Source organism: Mus caroli, unplaced genomic scaffold, assembly GCF_978045245.1.
Source record: "Mus caroli unplaced genomic scaffold, Mus_caroli_1 scaffold_9, whole genome shotgun sequence".
Lineage (NCBI taxonomy): Eukaryota > Metazoa > Chordata > Mammalia > Rodentia > Muridae > Mus > Mus caroli.
Window position 1 is genome coordinate 106,619,639 of NW_028227264.1, and position 12,294 is coordinate 106,631,932.

Genomic DNA, 12,294 nt, shown 5'->3' on the forward strand with positions numbered 1-12,294 from the left:
TTCACTTTTCCAGGATCCCTACTATTAACCAGGCTATAAATACTTGTCATGCATTTAAATATTCACATTTACAAATTATGCATGAAGGCAGTATCATAAATACAATATGCCTGAATATATTCACTTGTAGATTAAAAAAAATGAACTTTTTACACCAGTTGTAAAGTTTATGTTTCAAGCATAGCTGAATTTGCTTGCCTCCCTTGGGTAGGTAATAGTTGGTATCAGTTAAACAAACAGAACAGCTAACTGTGTGCAAATCATGCTCCCATTTCTTTTTATGCAGAAGAGAAAAGTAACCAATTCCAAACCATCAAAGCCTTAACATCATAATTGTAGAGCTGTAAAATTCATCATACTGCAAAATGAAAACCGAATTGTGATTACAAACATTTTTGATTTTTACAGGCCTCTAATGAAATGGGCACTGGGATAAATGGTTATTCCTTAGGTTAAAAAACTGTAAGCGTGAATAAAAAAGATCTGAAGAAATAAAGAGGGAAGTAGCAACATTAACGTTTATTATACGCAATGTGTGTGTGTGTGTGTGTGTGTGTGTGTGTGTGTGTGTGCTTCTCTATATAGGTAGGCAATTCATCTTAGATATTGGAATTCTTAACAGTCAGTATTGGAAGAATAGCAGGGCAACAAGTAGTGTTCCTTTGGTTCTGACATAGTTTGCCTGAGGCTTAGAAATAACAACCAAATTTTTACCTCATTTGGCAAAAATGGATGCTGGTTAATAAAATGCAATACCCAACCTCATCATTTCTTTCCCTTAAATTCAAAGCAAATCCAATCCATTGGATTTAATTACTGCCTAAACAATAGATCTCACTCATATATAGACAAGATACACGAAAAGCCTTCATCTGTACCTCTATTGAGACATGTTGGAGAACGGGCAAAGTGTAGGGATGTGAAACAGTCGTGTGGGATAAGGAGCTAAAACAATTCTATCAAATGAAGAGAATCATATTAAAATGTTAGTAAAGAGACTGAATATCTAAACATGATGTGTGTTTAGGGCAAAGAAAATAGCATATATCTTGTATATCTTGTCCTCTAAAAGTTATCAAACCAGAATTTGAACATTGCTCTGTCCCTTAGTGAGACTGTGGGTATTTGTTGATTCTTGTTTTCTTCAGCAGTAAAATGGAAGCAGTTATAAGACCCAACGCATTGATCTTCAAGAACTAAATAAGCAAAGCACTTGAAACCATGTAACCTTGTTCCCAGGCTAAAGAAAGACCTTCACAAAGCCTAAGGAAATTCATATTGATAGGTAAAGAGTAAACATTCAAATAAACACTTCTGTGGTCATGTCTCTGCCATTCCCTTGCCCTTCCCTTGCCTAGACTCTGATGAGCTGCTGACTCTGTGTTCCTTGATTTAAATGGCAACAAAACCCCCTTCAAAAAATATATGTGCTTGAAAGAAACTTATGATTCTACTCTGAGATAGTAAGGACATTAAATTCATGGAGTGCAGCAGTTCGTGTACCAACACACTGAAACTCCAGGAGAGAATTTAATGTGGCAATGATTCTTACTATGGAACCATCACAATGGCACAGTCTTAGCAGGTTTGTCTCAAAACTTGTCTATTCAGTAACTTCTGCTGAAAAGATCTCAAGAGGTCTCCAAAAGGGCACATGGATGTTTGTGGTTTTATAACTTATATTCGGCAAATAGATTAATAATCTGTTTTTTAAAAAACTTAACTTGGTCCTTTTATGTGTAGCTAGAAAATTGACCAACTGTGATTAGATACAAGGTGACCATCAGGTCAAAATTACAAGAAACATTTTTATTACTACAATCTTTCATTCTCCATGATTTATAGAACAATTTATCTGTGTAGAACAGTCAAATTTTAATTTTCTGAGGGTAATCTATCTCTGGCTGACACAGAACTTTCCTTAGTCATTAAAAGATATTTGTATGTAAACTAATGAGATATTTCTAACAGGCCATGCAGTGGAAGGTTTAAGAACACACACACTGAGACAAAAGGATGGACCATCTAGAGTCTGCCATATCCAGGGATCCATCCCATAATCAGCCTCCAAACTCTGATACCATTGCATACACTAGCAAGATTGTGATGATAGGACCCTGATATAGCTGTCTCTAGTGAGACTATGCCTAGCAAACACATAAGTGGATGCTCACAGTCATCTATTGGATGGATCACAGAGCCCCCAATGGAGGAGCTAGAGAAAATACCCAAGGAGCTGAAGAGATCTGCAACCCTATAGGTGGAACAACATTATGAACTAACCAGTACCCCGGAGCTCTTGTCTCTAGCTGCATATGTATCAAAAGATGGCCTAGTTGGCCTTCACTGGAAAGAGAGGCCCATTGGACTTGCAAACTTTATATGCCCCAGTACAGGGGAATGCCAGGGCCAAAAAGTGGGAGTGGGTGGGTAAGGGAGTGGGGGGGAGGGTATGGGAGACTTTTGGGATAGCATTGGAAATGTAAATGAGGAAAATACCTAATTAAAAAAATGTGGAAAAAAAAAAAAAAGAACACACACACAGTGCAAGTGCTTGAGCCCAAGTTAGGAGTATTAGGCAGGGTACTTCATCTTAAACTACAATGATTCTTGTTTCTCAAATAGAAGTAACAATGCTCTCTAACTCAAACAGTTCTTGGAATTTTTTTTAATCCTCCTAAAATCTTGAAAAAGATATCCACATTATCTTGATAACCAAATATAAGATAGTTAGTTACTATTTACTAGTATTATCATAAAGCTTAAAGTAATAAATGACAGCCCAGGAGAGCCATCCTAAGCCCCAAGCACTAATGTCACCTTCATTTGCATGTTTTATTATTAGTTATTTTCATCTAGTTTTCCACATACGCTATCATCCACATCTTTTTCCCCTCCCATAATTGCAAATTATGTTCAGGATATTTAATAGTTTATGAATCACCTGTAGTTTTCAAAAGTGTAAAACTAAAATTATCTTTGTCACAATCCCATCAGAAAGAAGAAATTTAAGCTTCATGTTACCATGTTTGGACGGTTGTAAATGAGAACTCTGTCTGGCCTGTGCTGTCCTATCCTCAGAGCTTCTTCTAGAAGTGGGATGTACTCGACCTTCCTTCCTGGTTCGATGCCAAATGATGCGGTAACAACCACCTTAGGCTAAAATGGGAAAAAAAAGAATGAAAGGGAAAGTTTTTACAATCATAGTGATGGTGATCACACAGTATTTCAGTGTAGACTGCCAGTTTAATGTCTTGAAAGAAATGTTTGGTTTCTATTTGCTATTAAACAAACAGCCTAAAAACCAACATGTTCTTTATGTAAATGTTTTTAATCCTGACTATTTATACATAAATATCACCTGTTCAAAATTATACATTCAACGACACTTAGGGCTCATAAATATGAACTATAAAATAACTTCCAGAGTATTTATTAAGCCAAGTCAATCACTTGTCATCCAATGCTCTTTTACATGAACACACACACACAAGTACATACATACACACCCAAAGGTACCCACATGCTTATACAGAAGCACACAGAGACATTCACACTCACACACACACACATACACACACACATACAGGTGGCACAGAGAGGTAGAGAGAGAGAGAAAGAGAAAAAAGGTGAGGGGAGGGAAGGGGAGAGAGAGAGAGACAGAGAGACAGAGAGACAGAGAGACAGAGAGACAGAGAGACAGAGAGATAGACAGAGACAGAGGCAGAGACAGAGACAGAGATGTGAGATCCAGATCTTTTTGTTTATGGGAGTTTGGCAAGAAGAAACCAAACAGAAACCACAAAGCAGGTTTTTTGTAAGAGGGTTATCTCCTAAATACAACAAAGAAGGCAATCAAAGACAATATATTTTACTGATTTTTTCCTTATTCTTAATACATAATTGGGCTAACACATATTATGTAGTTTATTGTTAATATAATAATAATTGCTGATATTATTTTGAGACAAACCCTCACTATATAGCTCTAGCCGTCCTGGAACTCATTTCTTAGAGCAAGACGCCCTCATCCTCACAGAGATCTGTCTGCTTTTGCCTCCTGAGTGCTGGGATTAAAGGGGTGCCAGTAGACCTGCCTTGGATTATTTTTCTGCCAAATAACTTTTCTGTCTAGATCTCACAAGTTCAGGACTTCCTCCTGCCATTAAGGAACACTCATTTACATATTTTAACTGTAAAAGAAAGGTGTCCCTGGAATGGCCATGTTAATCTTCCTTTGGAACATGCTGGGTATACCTCAGATATGTAACTACACTCCACACATTCCTTCTCCTCCTAACACAGTAAGCACTCCAGTTAAACACATGAATGTCAAACATCTTCATGTTTCTTATGCCTAATAAAGTTCTTACAATGTCAACAGCAACCTTGAGTGTAACCCAAAATTTGTAGAAGTTTAGAGAAACAAGTACATACTTATTTTTGTTAATGTATTTAACCAAGACAAGCTTGCAGGTAATGAATAATCAAGAAACAGATAGTCACTCTACAGTACTGCATCTGTTCTTGAAGTCTGACTTCTGGTTACAATATAGGTCATTTAGGGAAGGTTTAGACTATTTCAAATAAATACTCATGCAGTCAATGTTGCAATTTGAAAGTCACTTAATATATGTAGAACTGAAGCTCACTGTAGTTATATAACTTGCCTCTTTGGGTTATTAAATTGAAACGATATATATTTTAATTTAGTTCACATTATCTTTAATGTGTGTGAGCATAGCACTTGATGGCACTTTCTAATACTAGAATTTGGAACAAATGAAAGTAAGCTATGCACTGAATAAAGAACACATGTCAACTTAAAACATGTGAACAACTAAAGGAAGTCAAAATTAGACTTGTTCTCTGCGTAAGAACCCCTTTTGCATTTCTATTATCAGTATTTATCGGTTTTATGGTGTTTGGACTGACTTCCCAGAATACACTTTTTCCTTGTTTATGTGTCAAAATAACTTTTTTATTGGTTATATTATTTATTTACGTTTCAAATTTTGTCCTTCTTTTCTGCCTCCCCTCTGCAAACCCCCTATCCCACCCCTCCTCCCTGCTTCTATGGTGTCAAAATAACTTTTATTCTACTTGTTTAATCATGATATGAAAACAGGCATTTCAACTCATGAATTTATTTAATTTGACATGATGAATGGCTCTGCATATAATAGCATGCATTATGCCCTAAATCTATTAGTAGGGTTAAGTATGCATGCATGTGTATGGTTAACAAAACTCTTCCAATGATATAGCACAAACGGTCTTTGTATTTTTATATTAATTTTCTTATACCTTATAAAAGTTTTCATAAAAGCAAGTAATACATTCAACACATTTGTCAAAATGGTGTTCAGGATTTCAGGTTCCAAAAACTGAAGTCTACTGTCTCCTCAATTTTTTTTCCTTCTGTTTACAAGTCACTGACTGATAATTCCTTTAGAGTATTTTTATTAAAGTATTTTTATTAAGCCGCTGTTGCTGTTTGTTTGTTGATGAGACTTAATACATTTTTTAAAAAGAAGAACAAGAAAATGCAATAAACTCAAGTACTTAATTCACAAAATTATTTCCCAGTTCTAATAACTAAGTTCTTTTCAGATGAAGCAGCTGCGCAGTTTTACACTGTGCCACTTCCCAATGTCTAATAGACTAACCCCTAATCCTCTTAAGAGTGTATTTGGAGCTTGTGTAAGTATAAGGTAAGCCATCTCCTCCTTCCTACCAAGATCTCCCCACACCACTTCCTCCATATATTGGCTTTGCAAATAGATCCTTGCTCAATCTCAGTTTCCCTCACAGCAAGGCTGTCTTCTAACATCACCTAAAATACAACCCTTGCCTGCATTAAGGATTCACTGTTATTTCTGTAGGTTCAGTGGAATCTGATTTAGGGAGCTCTCTCCTTATCTCTTGACACACTAATATTCATGCTCTCTCCCAAAATACTCTTCTTCCTTTTTGCTTCTTGATGTTGGTTTCTGTTGTTTGTGTATCTCATTGTCTCATCCTGGTCAACCAGGATATCACAGTCAAGATTCCACTTAAATATTTCCATTTTCCAGGAGTTCCTCTTCAGGTATGCAACAAAAAGACTATGTCCTACATCTAAGTTAAAAGCTGATGATTTTGTTGTTGTTGTTGTTGTTGTTAAGTTTTACTGTGACACAGATAACTTCATCCTTCTCTATGGCTACTTCAGTGCTACACTAGTGGCTGAATGGCTGCACCAGAAACAGGGTGGCATATACCAATCCTAAAGTATTTACTGTGCAACAGCTTATAGAAAAATGTGTGGTGACTACTGCTAAATTCATGAAATGAAGGGCCATTTCTTTTCCAGTCATGTAAGCCATAAATAGTATACTAGATGATTTAAAGTGAAACCTCTAGAATCTTTCACAATAGGTTTAAGGCATTTGTTATTTTAGTATCCGAATTTAATCACATGACACCAATCTCACAACTGTTCCCTCTAAAACCTGTCTCTACGTGTCAATCTCTATACTAATCATTTATTGTCCACTTCTAAGAAAAGTATCAGGGACTTAGAGATGTCTAGGGAGGAAATAACTTGTCACTTGTTTTTCTCCAGTGTCTTATACATTTCAGTACATAACTAGATAACATGGAAGGCACGTGCTTCATCTCCTACTTTATATTCCTCCAAGCACCTAGCAGGATGTGTTTGATATGGCACTAACTCCAATATTAGTGTATGATGAATAGATAGATACAGCAGAGGAAGGAAAGAAGAAAGGAAGAGAAAAAGAAAGGAAGAAAGGAAGGAAGAAAAATGAAAGAAAAAAGAGGAGAGAGAGAGTGGAGAGAGAGCAAGAGAGAGAGAGAGAGACTAAGTTCATTTTAAAGTAAGAACAAATAGTCCTCCAGTTAAGAGTTATGCTATAGGCAGCTGGATGACTTGATCGTGAAGAAAGCACTTACCTTCGCATGATCAATGCGTGTACTTAATTCTTTGGATGCAAATCCTCCAAATATGAGACTGTGGATTGCTCCTATCCTTGCACACGCCAGCATGGTATATATTGCTTGTGGGATCATGGGCATATAGATGACCACTGTATCGCCTTTCTTGACACCCTGCTTGACCAAGACACCAGCCAGCTTGGAGACCTGTTGTGAAAACCATTATAGAACTGGATTATATCACTAAATTTGAAGCCGAGGGAGTAGATCTAGAAGACAACCAACCGTCTCCATTGTGGCAAACTCACGAGTCTTGGAGAATGGACTTGATAATGAAGATAATGGTTTAGATGTGGTAACAATGGTGTCTCTCTACTTTAAATGATTGCGTATGAGGTTTGCCATCACTGGGTCAGAAAAACTCCATGACTTCCATTTGCTTACTCATCATACAGCATGTTTACTCAGCAACTTATTATGCCTGACTTGATAATTAAATTGAAACAGGAATATATAAGTTAAATTGAAACAGGAACATATTTTTTTTCCTCATAGAATTTCTATTTTGTTTTTGCAGTCGGTTAAGCAAAAGAGAAAATAAAAGAGCTATAAATGTAGACATATGGTGGGCTAACTGTGAAAATAAAGGCATTAGGAAAGAAAACATGGCTAAAGATGTAAACTCAACTAAAGCAGATTTTACTACACTGCTTTTCCCATTTATGGGCTAAGCAATCGAGGCACAGAGGTAAGACACAGATAACCAAATGTCATATAGCTAGTAAATGAAATCATGATGAAATTGTCTGGGTTGCTGACCTTTACTTGGCTTTTTTTGTAACTCAGGCCAATTTTTTCTTTATACTTTTTTTGATATGTGTTTATATAAAATAATTACAGAGTAATTTCCTTTTGGACCAAGTACACAAACCTCTTTACACTTTTATCATGTGTTTTGGGATCAATTATAAAAATGTCTTTCCTCTTAAAACTTTTTTTTGCAGTTTCTAGTAAAAATACACCAAAACAGCTCATAAACACATGTGTAATTTACTGCAAGAAAACCTTCTACACCCAATTACAGCAGGCTGTGTGCCCAGAGTTCAGTATAAGTCCAATATTCTATCCTTTAAAAGCTGTTCTTCAAAATGTTTCTACCAAAATAGGAACAGTGTCTGACCTACCTTCCTCCACTTCTTTCTCCCTACTCTTTTGCTCCCTCTTCATTAGATGATAGAGCAGAGCTGTTAAGAAAAAAGAAAGAAAGAAAGAAAGAAAGAGAAGAAGAAGACGCTACCATTTTGATATTTAATTTTAGAAAAATGAAAACTTGTAATTGAATGTAAGTGCACGTGTTTTGTTCAAAGGCCATCAGTCTCCTGAGAGAGGCAGGAGTAGCTGTCAATGGGACACTAAGTAGAGATATCCCTAAGGAAACCACATTTTTACAAAGACATATAGAAGGCCAAGTAAACATCTACAATTATGCTATTTAAGACAGAGAGACCCACAGCTGAGGAACCTGAAGGGCCCAATGGGCAACCACAAGGATTATAGCTTTAAAATTAAAATGATTGTTCAAAACCAATGAGCACAGGAGGCCTGTGAGAAAGAACTAGGACACACAGCTGTTGGCAGTTCTCATCACTTCTCTCTACCTCTCCTTTCTGATGAGTTAAAAAAGCTCTGAATTCTCACCATGTTTCTCTAATGTTAAGGGCTCTGATAAAAGAGAAAGGGGACAACTATACTGGACTCTTGGGGCTCTCAGAATCTGAACCACCGACCAAAGATTATACATGGGCTGGTCCTAGACTTCCCTGCTCATATGTAGCACATGTGCAGGTCAAACTTGACCTCCCTGGGCTATCATAAAAGCTGTTGCCTGTACATGGGATACGTTCTTCTAGCTGGGCTGCCTTGTCTGTCCTCAGTGGGAGAGGAAGCACCAAGCCTCTCAGAGAGTTGAAATGCAAGTGTGAGGGGAATACCCAGGGGAACCTCAGCCACTCAGAGGAGAAGGGATGGTGTTATGGGGAAAATATTGTGAGATGTGTGGCAATGAGCTGGATGTAGAGTGAATAAGTCAAAAACATTTTTAATTAAATTTAAAAAGAGAGGTGAAACAAACAAAACAAGCAAAACAAAACAAACAGTATTTTATTTTTTCCTAATTTTTCAAATCTGATAGTGGAGTGCTACCCAGGAGAAAGTTAAATGAAAAATGCTAAAGTGTATATATATATATATATATATATATATATATATATATATGTATATCCCAAACTTAATTCCATATAAGTCTCAGGAATGGACACTAGGGAGCTGTAGACAAACCTTTCAGCATGTAATCCCTGTAGAAATCATGGCATGGCACTGCCCAGTACACCATTTAGAGTGGAGTGCTGGATAAGATTGCTTGTTTACAAGTTTAACATTAACATTTTGAATAATGTCTGCTATTAGCTGGGCGTGGTGGCACACGCCTTTAATCCCAGCACTCAGGAGGCAAAGGCAGGTGGATTTCTGAGTTTGAGGCCAGCCTGATCTACAAAGTGAGTTCCAGGACAGCCAGGGCTTCACAGAGAAACCCTGTCTCGAAAAACAAAAAAAAAAACAAAAAAAAAAAAAACGAAAAAAATTAAATAAAATAATGTCTGCCATTGAATTACAATATTCTTCCAATAAAGGCTGATCTAGGAATGATGTACCGAACTGTAGTTTTAGTCTCACTCACAAACTGGAAGTTGGCCACAATGTTTCTGTCTACTGAAAGAAATAAAATCAACAGACTCAAGAAGTTACTTTTAAAAACTTATATCTTGTAGAGATAAGTAATTTACCTAATGTGACATCACAATGAGTTTCAGTTGGAATTCTAACAGATAATAACAGGTAAGCAATGTATACAGTTTGTTAGGCTTCATATTTGCTCTCGTTTGAGTATGAGCTGGTGAGCCCTTTAAATTAATTTGTTCCCCTATGGTGATCTGAAGTGGCAGAAGTTTATTGATCTTCTTTTTATTTATATTTTAAATCGATATATGTTTTGTTCCTCTTCTTTTTCTTGCCCCTCTTACCACTCCGTGTCCTGGCTCCTGATCCACCCAACTTTATTTCTTTCTCTTTCTTAAAACTCAAAAGGAAACAAGCACACAAAAATCAGGGAGTATTAGTTTGTGTGGGCCAACTAACTATTCCTGAGAATGAGGTCTACCCTGAAGGGTCGTGGATGTACCCAGGCTCACTCAGTTGAAAAAAAAAAAAAAGATTTTCCTTCTCCCAACAACAATGAACTGAAATAACTTCTTGTTTAGGGATGATGCTTTGTTCTCACTTCCTCTTCTCCAAGTTAGGAATTTGTCTTACTTGAGCTGGTGTAAGTTTCCTGCAGGCGTCCAATGTATCTGTGAGTTCTTGTGTGCATTGGTCCTGTTGTCTTTGTTAAATTCTATTTGTTATCTTGCATCACCACTGCTGCTTACTGTGAGTCTGCCTCCTATTCCACCTAAATCCCTAAGCCTTTAGGGTAAAGGTACAGTAAGGGCATTTCGTTTCACAGTGAGTACACCAATGTCTTCCATCTATTTGTGGGTTCCTATGTAAATCATCTTCTACTACAAGAAGAAACATCTCTGATGTACATTGAGTCATATATATCACTTATATCACTCAATCACACACACACACACACACAGCTTTACCCTAGGCCCATGACATAATGTTTGTGCCACAATTGTACTTATACGATTTATCTTATAGGCAGGTCAGTATTATAGTTTTGATAACATTTCCTCTGGTAACATTTATATTACCTTATAACACTAAATGCTACTCAGTAAGGGTGGAGCTTATTGTTGAATACCAACTCAATTTCTCTGTTTGTTGACACATCTGTATCGTATTACCGTTAGGTTGGGGATGGTAATCAATAACATTAACAATAGACTGCAGTTCAGAGGGGAGTGATTTATATGGATAGCTACATGTAAAAGAATGATTTAGATCTACATCTCTTATTTGCACAAAATTCAACTCCAAATGGACCAGGAACTTCAAAGTAAGCTTGAATAAGACGGAAAGGAAACTATTAGAACTAATAGAACTGAACGCATTGACACATAAAAGGACTTTTTGAACAGAACCCTAATAATGTAGGTATTATACATTATATATGCAAAATATAATGTATATACTCTATTATATCATTTATATGTATTATTTATATAACCAATAATTAATAAATGGATCCTTATAAAGACAAAAATGTAAAGTTTATGAGCAGCAAAGCACACCATCATTCAAGAAGAATCAGCCTCCAGAATGTAGAAAAATTTTTACTGATTATATATATTGACAGAGGGTTAATATCTAGAAAATATAAAGAACTCAAAACCTGAATCTCAAGAAACCAACAACCCAATTAAAAATAGAATGTAGAACTAAACAGTGAGCTCTCAATATAGGAAGGACAAATGCTAAGAAGCACTTCAACTCCTCTAGTCTTCAGGGAAATGAAAAGTAAAACTACTTTGAAATTACATCTTATCCCAGTCAGCATAACCAAGACCAATAAAACAAACGACAACATGACAGCCCTTGCTCATAGCTGGTGAGAGTACAGAATGGTATGAAATCAGTTTGATGGATCTTCAAAAGTCTGCAAACGTCTCTATTACAAAATCCAACTACACTACTCTTGGACATACACTGAAAAATGTATTGCTACAGAGATACTTGCTCATCCAAGTCCATTACTGCTCTACTCATAATAGCTGGAAAATGGAAATAGACTACTCATCACCTGATGAATAGATAATGCAAATTTGGTTCATTTACACCATGAAACGTTATTCAGCTGTTAAGAAAAATGAAATTTGCAGCCGGGCGTGGTGGCGCACGCCTTTAATCCCAGCACTCGGGAGGCAGAGGCAGGCGGATTTCTGAGTTCGAGGCCAGCCTGGTCTACAAAGTGAGCTCCAGGACAGCCAGAGCTATAAAGAGAAACCCTGTCTCGAAAAACCAAAAAAAAAAAAAAAAAAAAAAAAAAAAATGAAATTTGCAGGTAAATGGAGCTAGAAAGAAAAAAAAAAAAACATCCTAAGTGAGGTAACCCAGATTCCAAAAGACAAACACTGTGTGTTTCCTCCTATATGTGGATATTTTCTTTTAAGCTTTAGATATGTGCTTCACTTAGAATATCTACAGAAGTTAGGAAGACCATAAGGGACCACTGTGGAGAGGGTATTAGAATATAGTGTTATTATAAAGGGATATAAAGAAATATCATAGTAGGAGGATTAAAGATGTAGGAGATGGAAGAACAGGATAAAGTAAGGGAAGGTTGAATAATTC

General features: G+C 36.5%; 1 protein-coding gene across 1 annotated transcript in view; it reads right to left on the minus strand.

Annotated features, from left to right (window-relative positions):
- Acss3 (acyl-CoA synthetase short chain family member 3) overlaps positions 1-12,294 on the minus strand; it is a 193,712-nt gene that overhangs the window by 118,267 nt on the left and 63,151 nt on the right. The window contains exons 3-4 of the mRNA XM_021174594.3: positions 6,958-7,146; positions 3,025-3,159 (exon numbers count right to left, since the gene is read on the minus strand). Of these exons, the coding sequence (XP_021030253.1) occupies positions 3,025-3,159; positions 6,958-7,146 (324 nt within the window). The remainder of the gene's footprint in view (positions 1-3,024; positions 3,160-6,957; positions 7,147-12,294) is intronic.